The sequence below is a fragment of the Anabrus simplex genome, chromosome 6 (assembly GCF_040414725.1).
Source record: "Anabrus simplex isolate iqAnaSimp1 chromosome 6, ASM4041472v1, whole genome shotgun sequence".
In the NCBI taxonomy this organism is placed as follows: Eukaryota; Metazoa; Arthropoda; class Insecta; order Orthoptera; family Tettigoniidae; genus Anabrus; species Anabrus simplex.
In genome coordinates this window covers 322757780-322778433 of record NC_090270.1, presented here as the reverse complement: position 1 = coordinate 322778433, position 20654 = coordinate 322757780, and the positions used below count along the sequence as shown (strand labels likewise).

Below are 20654 nucleotides of genomic sequence, written 5' to 3'. Positions count from 1 at the left end.
CGAAAGACAGTGCGAGCAAACATAACCAAATTCAGTAATGACATTACAAAGGCAGCGTCAGATGCAGAAAGAGATCACGAATATAACCGGACGAGATTGCAAGAGACCTTAGATCAACTCATTTCCTTCGATAATGGCATTCAAGAACTTCTATCAGACGCCGAATATGACGCAGACGTCATAGAGTGTGAGAAATACATCGAGATCGCGAAGCGCGCGATATTTAATTCGACACGCGTCATTTATGACAAATTATCTGAGTCGTTCGGAAACATGAACCTTGACCCTTCCAGACCTTTATCCGCAGTACAAGAGCCATCACACTTATCCATCACGCACTCCGTAAAATTACCCACTTTCAAACTAGAACCATTCGCAGGAGATGTAGAAAAATGGTCTCGGTTTTGGAAGCAATTCCAGTCAGCTGTAGACAACAACCCGACCATCAACACTATCGACAAACATGTCTTCCTTCGTGGATACTTGGAGGGAGAAACGAAGGAGCTAATCGATGGCATAACGGTGACTGCAGTCGCATACGAGGAAATAAAGAGGATTCTTATTGGAAGATATGGCGATAGGAGCCGCATCATCCAGGCGCATCTGGATTACCTGGAGACCATGAGACTAGTTCGCGATGCTACGCACGACGCTCTCAATCGTACATATATAGAGTGTAATAGACGTATTCAGGCTTTAAGGGCATTAGGGGAAAACGTCGACCACTACGGGAGAATGCTAGCCCCCAAACTGTTACGTGCATTTCCGGATGATATCTGTAGAAGGTGGATCATCTACGCGAAGAAAGATAAAATTTCCGAAGCGCACATAACAAGGCTTATGGAATTCCTCAATGAAGAAGTGGAGGGCGTAATGACGGCGCAGAAAATCAAAGGAGACGACGCCATCTCAAACATATTACCCAACTGCTGCTGCCTTGCAAGTAACTACTAGGACGGACCAAATGTCCAAGAAGACGAAGACGTCACCTTTTTGCGTTTTTTGCGAAGGGAAAGACCAATGGGCTCAAAATTGTACCAAGATGACAGATATCAAGCAACGCATAGACAAGCTGAAGTCTACTCAACGATGCTTTTTTATGCCTAAACAGAAGTCACACCTTGAGAAACTGCAGCAAAAAGAGCAAAGTATCCTGCATCAAATGTAAAGGACCACATCACATCTCCATCTGTGAAGGACAAGTGGGAGTAACTGTAGGAAAAATACATGTTAGCATGCCGAGCTTGACATACCTCCAAACAGCTCGAATTTGGGTAATCGGACCAACCGGTCTTCGGAAAAGAACACGTTGCATTCTGGACGTCGGAAGTCAGTCAAGCTTCATCAGCTCGGAACTGGTAGACGATTTGAAGCTGAAAGTCATTGGCAAGAAAGATCTGTCAGTCACAACATTTGAAGCACCATTAAGTACATCGGTGACTCGCAGATTGGCCAACTTCAGCATAAGTGGAATGTGGACGAAAGATTCCTTGCGAATCTCGGCATTCGAGAGCAGGAACACGTACTCACCACACCCAACCGTCCCACGAGACATCCAGAGTCTATCACGCCTTACAAATTGCAACTAGCAGATCCTCAAGGTGATGCAGACGATCTGGTTATTGAGGTCCTGATAGGAGGAGACCAGTACTGGCAGGTGATGAAGGACGAACAGCCAATACGCACCTCGAGTTCCATGGTACTTCTTCCCTCTAGGTTTGGTTGGATTCTTAGTGGGAATAAGTCTGGTACTACAGTGAATCACGTGTCCATAAACCACGTCAGTATCAATGCAGAATTACTATCTTCCGAGGACAATCTACGCAAGTTTTGGGATCTAGAGACACTAGGGATAAAGGAAGATCAGCAACGAGCACTCACTGCGAGAGAGTCTGCAATCTTGGAAGGCTTTCATGAGTCATTCAGAATGGAAGACGGGAGGAGGGTTGTCTCCCTACCAAGGAAGGAAGGAAGGAGTAATACTGCACTCGAATTGGAAGAACGCTGAGAAACGTTTTGATTCCTTGAAGAACAAAATTAATGGAAACAAACAGTTGCGAGAGGTATACCACGTTTTAATGATCGACTACTTTGCGAAGGGACATGTAGAGATGGCTCCCGAGGCTGAATCAGTTACAAACACCTTCTATTTGCCTCACCATGCTATAAAGAAGCAAGGAGACGGCACGACGAAGTGGAGAATATTTGATGTTTCATCACACTAAAAGGGTTCCCTATCAATCAATGATGCCCTGGAGGCAGGGCCTAATCTCCTACCAGAAATTCTGGCAACACTACTCCGCTTCCGACTCTACCGACTAGCTTTAATTGGGGACGGAACCCAAGACTTTCTGCAGTTGTGTCCGAATAAAAATGACAGAGACTTAACGAGATTTCTATGGTTTGGAATGGAGAGAGGAGAAAACGGAGATTGGAAGACAACTGACAACACTGCAGTATACAGATTCACCCGCTTGCCGTTTGGGCTTACATGCAGCCCATTCCTTTTATCAGCTACATTACGTGAATTGGCTTCCAGATTTTGTGACAAGTATCCCTTGGCTACAAAACTGCTAGATCAAGGGACCTTCGTGGATGATTGCACAGCCAGTATAGAAGACGAAAATGAAATCATTGCTGTGTACTACGAGATAACAGGGCTTCTCCGAGAGATACAAATGCCGATAAAGTGGGCGACCAATTCAGCACAGTTCAAGAATATATGGAGATCCGAAGGGCGCGAGGAGAAGAGGGAGACACGAGTTTTGGGTGTTAACTAGAACACGCACACGGACTGTCTTCTTTTCGACCCTAAAGACATCATTGGAACGCTACCAGAAGAGCCGGCAACGAAGAGACAGGTACTACAAGCTACAGCAAGATTTTATGATCCGCTTGGTATCCTGTCGCCAATATCAATTACAGGAAAAACCCTGTTCCAGGATACTTGGTGTAGAGGGATAGCATGGGACGATCTCCTACCCATAGACTTAGCAAGAAGGTGGCAAATCTGGATTTCCATCCTCATTCACTTGTCAGCCATTCAAATTCCTCGATGCATAGGATCTTCTTCTAAAACGCCAGAGAACTATCAATTGCATGTATTATGTGACGCTTCGGAGAGGGTTTACGGTGCCGTACTTTATCTCAGAGTAGTGAAGAGTGATACAGTCTCGGTACACTTGGTTTGCAGCAAGAACAGACTGTCACCTATCAAGCGAGTGACCCTCCCAAGACTTGAACTCCTTTCAGCTCTAGTGGGTATAAGACTTCTCAAGTATTTCTGTCAGTCTACAGGATATGATATCACGAGGTCAACACTAATGAGTGATTCTATGGTGACACTAGGCTGGATTCACAACAATCCAAATAGATGGAAACCATTCGTCTCCAATCGTGTCACGGAAATTCAGAAGAGCTCCAATCCTGCACAATGGCGACATTGTCCAGGTGAAGACAATCCAGCAGATATACTATCACGGGGGATGTTAGCGAAAGATTTGCAGTGCTCACGATGGTGGCACGCATCACGATGGCTTGCCAACGCTCCTAACTCCTGGCCTCAACACTCGGTGTCTAACACCACCCCACTCCCAGAGGCACCAAAGAACGGCCAAGTATTAACAGTTAGCACATGGAAAAGTCCCATAGATGCCAGTCGATTCAGCTCTTATGGGAAGATGATTCGGGTCATGGGTTGGATTCTACGGTTTATGAAGAATGTTCGAAGCACGGAGAAACACGACGGTGAATTAACTGCCACGGAGCTGGAGACTGCGAAACTGCGTTGGATTTACATTGTACAACCGGGAAGCTTTGGTGCAGAACACGCATGTCTATGAGATAAAAGAATCTCCCATCTAAGTCCAAAATTGCACGCTACAATCCCTTCCTGGAGGAAGATCTCATCAGACTGGGGGGACGCCTGGATCATGCAGACCTGACATCTCAAGAGAAGCATCCACTCCTCCTCGACGGATCCCATCAATTCACAAAACTGTTGATCAAGCAGACGCATATTCACCTACAGCATCTGGGAGTAAGAATTGTGCTGTGCGAACTACGCTCGCAGTACTGGATCTTAAAGGCACGCCAGTCCATTAAGAAAGTCATTCACGCTTGCCTCCCTTTCAAAATCGCCAAGAACCACCGAGGAGACGAAATAGAAGCGCCCCTACCTGTGGATCGCATACAAACCACTAAACCTTTCACGGTCACAGGAGTGGACTTCACCGGTCCACTATATGTCAGGGTGGGGAGCATGTTACAGAAATCGTATATTGTACTGTTCACTTGCGCCACTACAATGGCTTTGCACCTGGAATTAACATCGGTCATGAGTACTGAAAAAGTCATCATGTCGTTCAGACGCTTCTCCAGCAGACACGGATTACCTCACACCATCTACTCGGACAATGCGAAGACCTTTCAAGCGGCGAGCAGAGAACTCGCGGAACTTTCTCGGATCTTCGCGGACCCACGTACGAGCCAGCATTTCGCCCACAACGGTGTATACTGGAAGTTTATTGTTCTACGGGCGGCTTGGTGGGGAGGCTGATGGGAACGAATGGTGGGCACAACAAAACGATGCTTGAGAAAAGTGTTGGGCACGTCTCAAGTGGGCGAGGAAACTCTGAGAACAATACTGGCAGAAATAGAAGCCGCCATCAACAGCAGACCAATTATACAAGACGGTCCCAACGTACCGACACCAAACCGCTTCATAAACGGGGGACTATTAACAACATTACCCAACGGTCCAGTACCTAGCGTCTACGTAGATATGAGAAAAGAAGCAAGACGACTTCTGGAAGAGGTGGAAGAAGGAGTACCTTCTCGTCCTAAGAAGTTTCCACGAGGTGCGGCAACCAGACAGAAGATCGACGAAGTGCCGGAAGGGGGATGTCATCCTGCTTCAAGACGATCTGCGTCCACGTCACATAATTATGGCAACGAGCTCGCATCACTCGAGTGAGACCTGGCCGTGACGGGAAGGCGAGGACTCTCGTCCTCCGACTCAGGGATGGAACGGATATCACCTGACCAGTACAGCTGGTCGTACCATTGGAGATCGACCAGGGTGGGGAGGATGTAGAGGATTAACGATGCCTTTATTTTCTCTGTGTGAATTCTTTGTATCTTCTTTGACGCCACTATGTTTTTCTCTTGGTACGAAGTGAAGTGCAATAAAGAAAACTTGTTTATACAGGGTGTTAGGTGTATACGTGCAGATATTTATTGTAGCAATAGAGAACGATGTGACGAACCACTATATATCAAACTTTTAGTAATCCTCGGAAGTTATTTTCGAGAGCAAAGGGGTACGATGTTTTTAGAATAGGTAGTATGCCTTGTTCTTGTGAATGAATAGCTTTCCTTTGATAACAGGCAAGTCACGCGCCATCCCTGCCAAACTGGTTTCTGTTCTGTTTATGTTTAAGAGCAAATGGACTACTGTGACAGCTGAGCGCTCCCTATTCAATGCCACGAGATGTTACGTAATATACTTGCCAAACTGGTTTTATGTTTACTAGCAACTGACCGACGGTAACAGCTGAAGGATACCAGTCTACAACATGTTACGTTACATTATCGCCAGACTGGTTTGATGTTGTTAGTATTTAGTTTCCGTCTTAGGGGTTTCAGACAACACTAGTTATCGGTTTCGGACCCTGGAGATGTATTGAATTCTCAGCGTTAATACTGGTTCATTTGCTGTTACGTCCTTTAGGGGATAGGGATATCTGTGGTCGTCAGCCATGTGGTCTAGTGAGTATGGAAATGACCTGAAAACCTGTGTCGGTGCGCGACCTGTACGAGCGTGTGATATAATTATTGGTTGGGATACGCACGCCGGGACGTGAAATGCGGTACGATCCCCGTTGTGCATTGCGTAAAGGTAGAAGAAGGAAGACAGTTCCTTGCGCCAACGAACAAATGCATGGCATAGGATATCCATATGAGTAGAATCAGAATTGAATTATCGAAGCACATCGAACGTTTTGTTTCAAACGAAAAATGGACATATTATACAACTAAGTAAATTAAACGTACCTACATTTCGTGCTTCCTGCCTGGTTGAGTGGCTAAAACGGTTGAGGTGCCAGCCTTTTGACTCCAACTTCGCATGTTCGAACCTGGCCCCGTGCAGTGGTATTTGAAGGTGCTCAAATACGTCAGCCTCGTGTCGGTACATTTACTGGTACACCGAGCTCGATAGCTGCAGTCGCTTAAGTGCTACCAGTATCCAGTATTCGGGAGATAGTGGGTTCGTACCCCACTGTCGGTAGCCCTGAAGATGGTTTTCCGTGGTTTCCCATTTTCACACGAGGCAAATGCTGGGGCTGTACCTTAATTAAGGCCATGGTTGCTTCCTTCCCACTCCTAACCCTTACCTGCCCCGTCATCGCTATAATACCTATCTGTGTCGGTGCGACGTAAAGCAACTTGTCATTCGAGCCAAGACACCACTGTGGTTCAGAATATCCTCTGGTGCTTAAACATACGTTCACGGAGGTCATCCGAAGTGGTTACCTCAGTTCGGTATACTTTGTTTCTCATGTCCCCCCAGGCATAACAATCCACTGGAATAAGGGCTGGCCAATTGATAGTTCCACATCGTCCTGTCTACCGTTGAGGAAATGTCTGCACCATCGTGTAAAATCCACGTGGTTCGGCGTAGTCGAAGCGACACTTCCTCTGAAAGCTCCAGTAACGTACTGTATCTACTGTACAGGAGCAAGATAACATTAATAAAAAGATGTAACCGACCTCCAACTACACCCATCCTGATATTAATTAGAACCGGTGCTGGGAACTGCCTTGTCCTATTGAATGGGGATATTCCACAGCTCATGAGTGGGATATAGTGGGTTCCAACCCCTCTGTCGGCAGCCCTAAAGGTGGTTTACCGTGGTTTTCCATGTTCACACCAGGCAAATGCTGGGGCTGTAACGTCATGAATGCCACGATCGCTTCCTTTCCGATACTAGCCCTTTCCCGTCCCATCGTCACCATAAGGAAAGCTACACCGATCAAATTTATGCAAGTAAGGTGATTGGTACCGGTCTGAGTGTCTGAGACCGTTGAGGTCCTTATCTTCCGATCTCCAACTTGGCAGGTTCAATCTTGGCTCAGTCTGATGATATTTGATGGGGCACACATACGTCAGTCTCGTGTCGTAGAAATACTGGCACGTAAATGAACTCCTGCGATATGAAATTTCGTCACCTCAGCGTCTCAGAAAACGGTATAAATAGTATGTGGGACGTAAAGCAAAATAACGCTAATAAAAAGACGATTGGTCAAAGAGACAGACTTCCCACTGCATCCATCCAGATATTAATTGAGAGCCTGTGCTAGAGGTTGCCTTGGTATACTAAATATTAAACACTCCTTCTATAAAAATTGCCTTATGTGTCACTAATACACTTGACAGAAATTCTGGATTGAGTGCTTGATCAATTAACCAGCGGCAGAAATCCACTCTTAAATCATCACCGAGCTTGATAGTAGCAGTCGCTAAAGTTCGAACAGTATCCAATATTCGGGATGTACTGGCTTCGAATCCCTCTGTCGGCAGCTTTAAAGATGATTTTCCGTGGTTTTTCATGTTCACACCAGGCAAATGCTAGGGCTGTACCTTAATTAAGACCACGGTTGCTTCCTTCCCGATCCTAGTCCTTAGTTATATCTGTCGCCATAAAACCTATCTGTGTCGGTGCGACGCACCGATACAGATAGGTCTTATAGGACGATGGGATAGCAAAGGCCTAGGAGTTGGAAGGATGCGGCCGTGGCCTTAATTTAGGTACAGCCCTAGCATTTGCCTGGTGTGAAAATGGGAAACCACGGAAAACCATCTTCTGGGCTGCCGACAGTGGGATTCGAACCCATTATCTCCGGGATGCAAGCTCTCAGCCCAGCGTCTCTAACCGCACGGCCAACTCGCCCGGTAATAATAATAATAATAATAATAATAATAATAATAATATTTTTTGCTGCCGGGCAGAGTGGCTCAGACGGTTGAGGCGCTGGCCTTCTGACCCCAACTTGGCAGGCTCGATCTTGGCTCAGTCCGATGGTATTCGAAGATGCTCAAATAAGTCAGCCTCGTGTCAGTAGATTTACTGGCGCGTAAAAAGAACTCCTGCGAGACTAAATTACAGCACCTCAGCGCCTCCAGAAACAGTAAGAGTAGTTAGTGGGACGTAAAGCAAATAACATTACCGGTATTATCAGGTCATTAGGAGCTGAAAGGCAGGGAAGAAAATAGTAAAATATGCGTGGTGTAGGAGGAAACAAGATGAAATGTACTTCACCCGTGCCTACATCGCTCGCAGTAGTTTACTACAGGATAGCATGCGTAAGACCAGAACCAGGTCTCTTTGCGATGAGTCAGGTGTATCTTCGTATTGTGGTTAGCACTAGAGGACAAAGTGTGACAAACAGGTTTTGTGTATAAACATCAAACATGCACACCAACAGACACACACAAGCAATGTACCCAAACCAGTACAGTGCAGAATGAAGAACTGCCATGCTGTGTTCAAGGTCAATATCTAGCGTTTTAACAAGCACGTCTTCCGTGTGTTGTGTTCAGCTTGCGCCACGTACAAGGCAATCGCGAACTGAAACTCTAGATTTATAATTTTTGTTACCGGTACTTCAATTTTTCTGCTCGGATTTATGAGAATATCGAACTATCGAGACTCAAAATACTACATCGATTGAGAACTGAACTCCCAACTCAATACGCTGCAGAAATGGTGTAACATCTGACATACCAATGTGAAACGCGTAGCAATTGTTCAAGTAACCTCCCTGGACTACTCTGCAGGCTTCACTTCTCCGTACCCGGCGAGTTGGCCATGCGGTTAGGAGCGCACAGCTGTGAGCTCGCATCCGGGAGATTGGGGCTTCGAACCCCAATGTCGGCAGCCCTGAAGATGGTTTTCCGTGGTTTCCCAAGTTCACACCAGGCATTGTGGGGGTTGAACCTTAATTAAGGCCACGACCACTTTCTTACCATTCCTAGGCCTTTCTTGTCCGATTGTCGCCATAAGACCTCTCTGTGTTGGTGCGACGTAAAGCAACTAACAAAAGAAAATCACTTCTCCGAATCCAGTCTTCCGTAATATCCATTGGAGATCTGGCGGGCCAATTGATGGGTCCATGTCGTCCTATTCGCCATAGACCAAAGGACTGATCCAAATGATCACGCAGTAAGCGGCTTATATCAGGTGGTGGACCATCGTGTAAAAACCACATGTTTCGGCGTAGTCGAAACGGAGCATCCTCTGAAAGCTCTAATAACGTACCTATGAGGAACTCCAGGTAAGATACCCCTATGAACTGTGCAGGTAAGATGATGATAATAATGTCATTGGCTTTACGTCCCACTAACTACTTTTCACGGTTTTCGGAGACGCGGATTTGCAGGAATTTAGTACGATAGGAGTTCTTCACGTACCAGTAAATCTACTGACACAAGGCTGACGTATTTGAGCACCTTGTCAAGACTGGACTCAGAAGGCCAGTGCCTCAACCGTCTGAGCCACTCAGCCCGGCAAGATGATTGGTGCAGCACTGCGTAAAGTGCTGGCCTTCTGAACCCAACTTGGGAGGCTTGGTCTTGGCTCAGTCCGGTGGTATTTGAAGGTGCTCAAATACGTCAGTCTCGTGTCTGTAGATTTATTTGCATTAAAAAATACTGCGATAAAAAATTCTGGCATTTCAGCGTCTCCGAAAACCGTGAAAATTAGTTAGTGGAACGTAAAGATATTATTATTATTACTATTATTATTATTATTAGTAGTAGTAGTAGTAGTAGTAGTAATATTATTTTTACGGAAGTTCTAATTAAACGGGTCCATTACAGTCATCATTTTACCTATCGGTACTTACTGTTCAGTAATAAGCCTTCCGTCCGCCTCTGTGGTGCAGTGGTTAGTGTGATTAGCTGCCACCCCCGAAGCTCGGGTTCGATTTCCAGCTCTGACAAGAAATTTGAAAAGTGGTACGAGGGCTGGAACGGGGTCCACTTAGCCTCGGGAGGTCAAATGAGTAGAGGTGGTCCGATTCCCACCTCAGCCATCCTGACAGTTGTTTCCCGTAGTTCCCCCCTTCTCCAGGCAAATGCCGGGATGGTACCTAACTTAAGGCCACGGCCGCTTCCTTCCCTCTTCCTTGTCTATCCTTTCCAATCTTCCCATATCCCCGCAAGGCCCCTGTTCAGCATAGCAGGTGAGGCCGCCTGGGTGAAGTACTGGTCATTCTCCCCAGTTGTATCCCCGATCCAATGTCTCACGCTCCAGGACACTACCCTTGAGGCGGTAGAGGTGGGATCCCTTGCTGAGTCCCATGAAAAACCAACCCTGGAGGGTAAACAGATTAGGAAAAAGAAGAATAAGCCTTCTATTAGAAATGCCCGGCGGCAATTCCACAGCAGGTCTTTTTCCTTCGAGCAATGTTCACGATGGATGCAACTACGGTTTTTGAAATTTGTCTCATTAATAACAATTTCACTGAATACTTATAGCCTTTTCTTTCAGTGTCCACCGTCCTTTCAATGACCTAAAAAGTTTATGAATAAGCATAGACAACCCGCATTGTCTATTGTCAGAAATTCATCGTAGACTGTCGCAATAACAGCACAGAAATGTTGCGCCCATATTTCATTTACTTATTAACCATTTCCTTTCATTTTGTCAGCTTGGATCACTGAGTAATGCCATTGACGTCTTAAAAATCGCACACAAATACACAACACTTGATTCGCACGTATGTGCTTGTACGGATCTTCGACGTCACTGTAAGGATTCTGTGTACTTTTCACACAGAGTACCCTACACCGGTTTTCGAGTACAGCAAGTGACCTGGCACGTGAGTCATCCTCTTCTACTTGCCAAGCCTTTAGGGGAAGTGCACAACAACATGTGTTGGCCTGCGATAAGAAACAGGTTCAACAAGCCCTATACTCGGCTACTGTACTTCCGTTACGCGTGGACAGAATGACATCACCGGCGTATCCTGCTACAGCCGTTCAAAACACATTAGGTCCTGAAATATTTGGCTCAGTTATGGGCAAACTAATAGGACAAAGTAAAAAGTACATAGCATATATTATGAGATGTATTTTTCTTAGCCGACTAGCTTAATATCTGCACGTATACACCTAACACCTGTATATATGACAGGATTCAAGCAAGATATAGCGGATATCTTTGTTTCGGGGGGTCAAATGCACTGTATCGTGATTGATCATCTAAGGCATTTGATAGGATCATGGGAGAATATTGGAAGAAATGAGTGCAATGGGACTATAAAAAAATGGAACTGAAGGGGTGGCTATATTTCTAGAAAACAGAACTCAGAGAATTAGAGTTGGCGAAGTTTTATCTGTCCCTGTAATAATTAAGAATGGAATTCCTCAGGGCAGTACTTTTGAACATTTACGTTTTCTTACATATATATGAATGATATGTGTAAAGAAGTGGAATCAGAGGTAAGGCTTTTTGCAGATGTTATTATTCTTTACAGAGTAATAAATAAGTTACAAGATTTTGACCAACTGCAAAATGACCTTATAACGTTGTGAGATGGACAGTAGGCAATGGTATGATAATAAACGGCGTTAAAAGGCACGTTGTGAATTTCACAAATAGGAAAAGTCCTCTCAGTTTTAATTACTGGGTTGATGGGGTGAAAGTTCCTTTTGGGGATCATTGTAAGTACCTGTGTCCAAATATAGGGAAAGACCTTCATCGGGGTAATCACATAAATATAATTGTAAATAAAGGATACAGGTCTCTGCACATGGTTAGGAGGGTATTAGGGGTTGAAGTAAGGTTGCAAAGGAGAGGGCATATAAGTCTCTGGTAAGAACCGAACTAGACTATGGTTGCAGTGTATGGGACCTCACTAGGATTACTTGACTCAAGAACTGGAAAAAGTTCAAAGAAAAGCAACTCGATTTGTTCTGGGTGATTTCCGACAAAATTGTAGCGTTACAGAAATGTTGCAAATTTTGGGATGGGGTGACTTGGGAGAAATGAGACGAGCTACTCGACTAAGTGGTATGTTCATAGCTGTCAGTGGAGAGATGGCGTATCAGTAAACGAATAAGTTTTAGTGGTGTCTTTAAAAGTGGGAAAGGTCACAATATGATGATAAAACTAGAATTCACGAGGAGAAATTGGGACAAATATTCGTTTATAGGAAGGGGAGTTAGGGATTGGAATAACTTACCAAGGGAGATGTTCAATAAATTTCCAATTCCTTTGCAATAATTTAAGAAAATGATAGGAAAACAACATATAGGTAATCTGCTACCTGGGCGACGGCCCTAAATGCAGATCAGTAGTGATTGATTGAATTGAACAGTACTTTCCATTATCCCCCGGCTCCGGTATTTTCTATCTCTTTGGGTGAATTTCTCACGGATAAATTCGTCAAGTAAAATCATTCATTATCAATCATTTAAATTTTGCTCACACGGACGAAATTCGTTCAAACGTTCGAGAGCAGGCGCAGTTGAATCTATACCGATTTTTTCTTCCGATTAGCTCGTTTAGAAATGACAAACCGATGAGTTTAAATCTCCTTGTCTGTTAAACCAATGAACGCGCACTTCCTTCCTTCCTTCCTTCCTTCCTTCCTTCCTTTCTTTCTTTCTTTCTTTCTTTCTTTCTTTGGCGTTATTTAGTCTCAGTGGTTTTACTCTACATTACATGTGAGCCAAGAGCTTATAATACAATAACGGGCAGTGGTGACGAAGCTAAAACGCCACCAAGAAAAGAAAATGAACTATATGTGATCATATTTTTGAAATGGGAAAGTGTATATTCCTGGCTTGGACCCGCACAGTGTAATGTTTATAAAGCAAAGTGTTTGACTTTCAAACGCTAGTTTAGCATCGCACATGACGGCAAGAACTACTGTATGCAGCACATGAACACTGCATGTATTAAATTAGTATTATGTACTCTAAAATATTATATCTCGTTCTTCAGTGCGTAAAGAGATCGAATTACTTAGGTTGGCGTTTCTAAGTTAACTTCTTGTGGTTTCTTGCAGGTCACAAAAACCAAGTAAAAGATGTCAGCATTTCGTCCAAGAATTCGGCTTTCTTCAGTTCTCCCCTCCTTAACAGAAACTATTGCTGATGAAATTTCATTAGTTTACCGTACAGTAGGACACATTCTCAGGTACAGGAGCATGGAATGTGCGATCAAACTTTCAAACAATGTGTTCAGCGAATCGGATATGTTGTGGAAGAACAAAGGCCGAATTGATTGTAAATAACGTATTAGCCTCAAGAAGTCTAAGTGAATTTTAGAAGTGTTTAATGACTCCAACAATTGTAGCACGTTCTTTGGTTTAGTAACAGATGCCTCAAATCATCCAAATAGGAAAATATTTCCATTCGTAAGGCGATATTTTGATCCCTATTGTTGATTTCAAAACAATGTTTTTGATTTTATAGAATAGGTATAAGTTAGTGCAATTGATGTCCGAAGATTATTAATTAACTAACTAAAGTCAAACAATTTCAGTGTCAGTAATGTATCATCACACTGTGCTGATGGTGTCAATGTGAATTACGGCGAACATCATCCTGTCATGAAACTGTTAAGTAATGAGAACGGAAAAATCCTTAAAGCCAGTTGTTCTAACCGCGTACTTAATAATGCCATGAAACGTACATGTAATTGTTTAGATTATGTAGATATTGAAGTGTTAGTGTTAAGATTTATAGTCATTTTTTCTTTTCTGCTAAACGAAAGGGAAACATTGAGCTCATTTTTTTTTAATTGTTGATGTTGAATTGACTGAATACCTTCGTCATGTAAGTACTAGATGGTTAACTCTTACACATGCCATAGAAAGGCTTTTAAAAATTGCGAGCCTATAAAAAGCTATTTTAAAAGCATAAACGACTCAGACTGTCCAAACGTTCTGCAACGGTATTTCAGCAATAAAAATCGAGATGTAGAAACAATTGTTGAGGCCCATATTAGTTTAATTGTGAATATTGTAACCGTTTTCATTCAAAAAGAAAAATATTTAGAGAATTCTGATCTTAGAATTACTGAGTCCCCTGAAGCAGTACAGCTACTTAAAGAGAATTAAAGATAGATACTTCGGTAGACCTACTCACAAATTGTTAGCTACTGTTCTTAGTACAAATTTGAAATCTACATGCGAAGGCAATTTCCTCGAAATTCATGATACTTTGTATTCTTACATGCTTAACAAATTTGATGATAGTTTAAAGTGTTTAATAACACTATGTCTTACAAATGGAATTAACATTCAATGACATACATGACGCTGTGGAGTGTATCCAACTGGATTTTGTTAATGAAGATGAATTTTATGAGGAGTTTTGCAGTTGTAAGGATGCAATAACATGTGCTGTGCATTTAGAGGGTAACGCTAGCCAGAAATGGGTGGAGGTTTACAGCAGCTTAATATCGAGTAACATAACTTCTGAAAACTTGGGAAGTTCGTAGGGTATGTTATGAGCATACCAGCTACCAATGCTCATACAGAGAGATCTTCTCTTATGAATAACAAGTGGACAGATGTTAAGAATGGGAGCAGTACAAAGCTGATCAAATCAGAACCGCAAGTTGCCATGAACTTCACGTATCCTTGCACTGAATTCTTGGAATTTGCAAAACGTGACGGTAAACTACTGTCTGAAGAAAAACCAGTTGCAAAATATATTTATTTATGTCTTCTTAAGGTATAAAACAAATTTCTTTGTTTTCTACAAACACTGCATTGCTTTTTTATTTTATTTTTTGTGAAATTTCGTCGTGTTCTAAATCTCTCTTATTTTTGGTCGAGAATATAGAAATCTCTCTTATATTCTTCAAGAATAGTTGGTCGCCCTCTGACTTACTACCTTCTCCATGCCAAACCTCGTGAACTTAACACAGGTTTCGTCTTGCGCAAATCGCAGAAACTAATCTACTATACCAGTTGACTTGCTACCTTTTCTGCGCCATTGGCATGAGCGTTTACTATTTCAACAACACCATATAATTTTATGGTACGTTTGCCTGTCCTGAAGACGTCACGTTTCTAGCGATCGCTTGTATCAGTTGTGAACTGTTACTCTCTCCCATCATACGTTGTTATTACTATGTGAAATTTTCCCTATTCCGGTAGATGGCATCTCATGCGTGAGCATGTGGCAAAGCTTCTTTTCTGCCCTGTCTTGTTGGGTTATCTTTTTGGTTGGATGGTGGAGAGATTTTTATGTGAGAATATGGAGGCGATCGATTTCCAAATCGCCTTTGTACGGATATTTTAACCAATTCAAGATGTCTGTACTATTCTTGCCTTTTCGAGAATGTTAATTGCCTATGTATCTGAGGTATTTATTTCTCTTTAACCTTCTCTTGGTCTGATAATTGCTTCATCCTATGCTCGCCAAGGTTGGGTTAGAAAGGCTTCTCTCATTACACGTGTTTCTAATTTATTTGTGTGTTAACTTTGCTTTTTCACGCTTCTTTCGGTATTTACCTTTACCGATTCACTATGTTGGTTTTGAAAACAGAAGGTGACACGGTTTCATGTGTGTGTGTGTATGGGATCGTTTGCTGCGTGCTGTTCGAGACCTTTACTCGTGTCGCTTCTTCAACATACCGCTGGAGCTCATGTTCTATTGTTTTATCGCTTGTGGTACGTTGTATGAATACGAGCTAACAACGCGATTGATTGCTTTCTGTGTGTATTGGATGGAGACACTCCGTCTCCCTATGATGGACCACTTTCTGGTCGTATTGCTTGTTTGAACTCTAGAGCGGTCGTTTATTTAGTTATGTGCTGTGTGGCTGACGTTCCTATGCGTCCGGCCTGTGTATCCCCTAATCAGCGACCCAAACACGATGGTTTCTATGTGGGCAAGGGTGGCTCTGGCCCTTGGATCCGTGGTATTTTTTGTGTCCAATTTGTTTATTGTTCATTACGCATTGCCTTCATTGGCTTTCTTTACCTATGTTGTAGTTTATTATGTTTCATTCTTAACGGAACGCCTTTCTATTTTATCTTTGTTTATTTGGCGTACGATCTTGGAAACCTCGCCTTTTCCTCTTTCTCTTTGCTTTAATTTTATGAGCTCGGTGCATCCTTCTCCCTCGTCTTCCGTTTTAAGCTCTTTTACTCAACGATCTTTTATTTTCGGGGATATAGTTTTTGTTTATTCGAGTGTTATTGTTGGGAGGCATTATGTCCTATCCTTTCGACTGGAACGGAGAATGTTATGATAGAGATCTGTTTCTCTTTTAACTTACGGTCACTTGAACTTGATATTCATAAAAGAAATACTTTAAACTCGCCTGAATTTATGTTCCTCATTGTGCCGTATCAGAGCCTTGAATTAGTGACACAGGCGCATACATTCAAAATTTCATTAAACATGTTCTGCGTTTGGCGTACGCGGATCCGAGAGGGGAAACGCGTGAGCATTGAAAGCCAGGGGAAGTTCTATCCAAGGAGCGAATGCGATGAAGATATCTGTGTGACGAAAACAGAAGAGGGCAGGCCTCTATACCGTACCACGTGATAATACAGTGGGGGCGAAAATCGCGGATAGTCAACATTCCGCAGAGAAATTTTATGTAGGAAGCCAGCTTAACGGGACCAAAAGGCGAGGAGAGATTAAATTATCATCTCAAATTAGACTATGATTAGGAGAACAAATGACACCACATGCATCTTTGGAATTATGTGGAGAGATTGTCCGAAAGGGGTATGCTAAATATCCTGTGGAATTTAAATTACGCAGTAGTGACTCTATCACATAAAGAAAGCGTCCCCACGCGATACACTGAACACGTGGCCTGTCGCGGGGAGTCCCGCAATTGCTTAAGAGGCAGGGATGATGCTATGGATATTGCAAGATAGTTTACGAATGGATCAGCTTCCGCACACAATCGAGATTCATGGAACACGTTTAGCTACCTCTCGATCGCAATGCCTCACTAATATTCTTGATATCAATGGAATAGATTGATATCCTCTCCAGGAGGAGTCTAGGGTCAGCCATTTTGTGCCAGTCTTACATATCTACCAGCAGCAGGCGCACCCCAGGGCAGTCAGGAACTAGTCTTGGAGCCTACTTCACGTCACTCATCAGAAGAATATGCTCCTTTGTGCGGGAATGATTTGAGAAATATAAGCTTGTATTGGCAAAACAGTACACGAGTGTATGTGTTTGAGAGCGATCAAATACGGAATAAGTTCAATAACTGTTAAACCGGATGTTGATAATTTTTATAGATAACAGGGCATAACTTCTGTGCGTGACGGTAGCCCAGATATCACGATAAAGGGTGATTGTAACATTAAGTTCATGAGCGGATAATATTCTGTGTTGGTGTAACAGTGTCTTCAGTGGAGAACGAAAGATTCAACCATGTTCCAAGAAAGAGCTACCCAGCTGTGGACCCTTGGCATACCAGTGACGATCGTTGCTGATATGGAGGGCTAAAGTCCCCCAGCATGGACCCCCCGAGGCTTGAACGGAAAGGCATCACGTTTTCAGATAAGTGCATTCCATTTTTAGTAATTATGAATGCGTATCTTGTAAATAAGTTAATAGTAGAGTAGGACGTATTTTGAAAAGAAAATTATATTTCAGTGCTTAGTGTAGGAAGCTTGTTGAGTGAGTTAATGTTATTGATTTGCTAAAAATCATGGTGGAATCGGTGTAATTAATCCAGTTTTAGCATTGGGTTAGAGTAATCGCGTAATTCTTGATAGCAGATTAGATGCACAGTTTTATTTTTTTTAATAGAAGCTTTCAAAATTTACCTTAGGAGTGCATTAAGTTAAAGATTAAGATGGTGGAATATATATATCGTAGGCAGGTAGTCACTACATGTAAATATAGTATAATTAAGGCATGTATTTTCTCTAGAAGTAGGTATGCACTCTTTACATTTTCCTTTAAATATCAAATTAGTAATAGATTTATAGCATAAGGGTTTTTTTTTGATACAGATATGCTGTATGTTGTATGATTAACAAGGCTGGGATTCGAATCCAAAAACCTCCATTTTAGATAGGGGTTTCCGTAAGGAAGCATTTATGTTAATTCTTCTATTCCCCTGCATTGTAAAGAAGTATAATGTTTCTTATATGCCTAATTATCGAGTTTAAAAGCATTGTTTCTTTGTTATCCTTCGGCGTGCTCAGGTCACGAAACCGGGTCTGTATTGCTTGAGTCTGTGTCAGTGTGAATTAAATAGTGAGAAGATCCCTGTTAATGATATAATAAATTAACGTTTTGACTTGCTATCTTACCAAAGGGTATTGCTACGGTAATTTTTATGAGAAATTTAAAAGCATGTGATTTGTTTTCAATAGAATGAGAAGTTAAGAATAGTATGGAGGGCCACACAGGGATTTTAAAGAAGGGCGTTGTAAGCGAAGGAAGGCCGATTGGTTGGTCGTGTCCCATTTGTTTCGGCTATCACTATGAAATGGATGACTGAGGGGAGGCTGTTTTACAGAATCGTATTCTCTGTCACAAGGAGTTCTAAAATGCATTATGTTTGTGTCGTATACAAATAAATTGTTCTGCCATAGGGCCAGGTAATTAATTAATGAATTTAGCCGATAGGATCCCTATGTAAATAAAATAGAGTTTTTCTTTTAGCAACCCGCTACGATACCAGAAGACCCATGATTCGAATCCCGGCACATCCAACGTGGAATCGTTCGGGTTCCTTTGACCTGGACAGATATATTCATACAGCCAGTGTTTGAATGTGTATTTTCCTTTTGTGTTTCTTGACTGTTTATACAAGTGAGTTGATTATGTGTGATAAGTACATCCTGACTTTACTCACGCAATGATGTTGGGTTCGTATTTTTCTGTCGCGAGTAGTGGACCATTTTATTGTGTATGTAATTTCATTTCATTTTTTGTTTTGTTTTGGCTATTAATGGTAAAGGGGGATTAACCACTCAACTAATTTCAAGTGTTTTTCTTGTTTAATTGTAATTTGGTTCCCAGTGTCGAAAGGAAGGTCATGTAGGTTTCGTTGACGCATTCGTAATTACAGTAACCTGTTAGATTCTATATTGGGGATGCATTTATCTGAATAAAGACTAACGATCATCTTGTCCAGGAAATTAATATTATTTTGTTAATTGATGTATTTCGTAGTCACATGTAATCGGTGGCATGGTCCCCAAAGACTTGTATATTATATTCTCTTAAAATATGATTTTATTTTGCCAAGGACATTAAAATTTAGTTTGCTCCTATTGGAAGAATTTCATTTTGCCGTAGAACAGTGCGTCCTGAATTTCCTCTACACCCTAAAGCCTGTAAGCTAGATATATATTTTAGATACGGACAATCCACCCCACGAGATCCAGTTGTTAAGATCAAGGGTGCAGAGAAGTGTGTTCGAATCCTGCACAGGCCCTGGGCGTTGCCACATTTGTTGTCAAGGATACTGGAACTTGATGCTACAGCAATCAATCGGTCACTGTGGCTTCGTATCCCAGGCCAGAAAGGGTTCATCATTCAACTGAGGTAGATGCCATGCCATTATACCCGAGTTTTCATCACGACTTACATTAAAGTAAAGAGGTGTGATAAACCATGAATCCTATATATTTTGATTAAGGGCCACGTACAACTAACATAAACAATTAGATTATCTGGCCTCCTTGCGTTGCCTATGTCAGTCTATGTGAACTTTTGATTTTTCTCTTTTTCTCTCCTTAATAAACTTATGTTTTTGCCCTTATTCCTGTTCTGCTTTAATTTCTTTTTGTCTTTTAAATGTGTATTATCTGTCTAAGAGACCTCAGTTCAGTCCCTGGCAGTCTTTGCCAGTTTTGACCATATCCACTGTATTGGGTCTTCGTTGTGTTCTTAGTAGTACATTCTCCATGAAAAAACTAAATTTTAGTTTTTGCTTATAACCTTTCCCATGTCAACGCCTAAATTGATAAGTCCATTACAGGTGCAATATCCTCGTTAACGACCGCTAGGTCTGTGATAACAGCAAATAACAATGTTATAAAAGAAGGAAAAACCTATTTCTCGTCACCTCACTAATAAGCAGCACTGCAATATTGCAACAGTGCACGGACATTTGCATATGTACTCCATGTGGAGTGTATGTTACGATATTTAAGGTTCATTGGGGAGTTTATAGCGGTGCTCGCAACAAATTCTGCTTGCAGTCCACCGTTGCCATTTAGACTACTGGTTAACAACCGTATGATCACAAGCATATCAGGAAATATTACAACCATGTAATCTTCGGAACCCAGTAGGTGACGTGGATCTAGATCACTAGAGGTGCCGCTCGTTTTCGAGGATAGTGTGCGATTTATCATCATAACTCTCATTTAACTTGTTACAGATGGAGAGCTGTAAGATCCCTGCTAGCACCAGCTTTTACCCTTGGGAGAGTGGTGACGCATTTTCCGACAATGGCTCTAGAGTCCAGACAAATTATAAAGTATTTGGAGACCGAGGCACCTAAACATAGACCAGGTTAATATATTTAGTGTTACTTCAAATTTATATGCTTATAATATTGTAAAAAAATATGCAAGTTATGACTAGATAGGCTTCGTAACATTTGTATACAAAAAGAAAAATGCAAAAT

General features: G+C 42.3%; 1 protein-coding gene across 1 annotated transcript in view; it reads left to right on the top strand.

The window, feature by feature from the left end:
• LOC136876005 (cytochrome P450 9e2) overlaps window positions 1–20654 on the top strand; it is a 109941-nt gene that overhangs the window by 33919 nt on the left and 55368 nt on the right. Inside the window, exon 3 of the mRNA XM_068228131.1 lies at window positions 20406–20539. Coding sequence (XP_068084232.1) covers window positions 20406–20539 — 134 coding nt within the window. The remainder of the gene's footprint in view (window positions 1–20405; window positions 20540–20654) is intronic.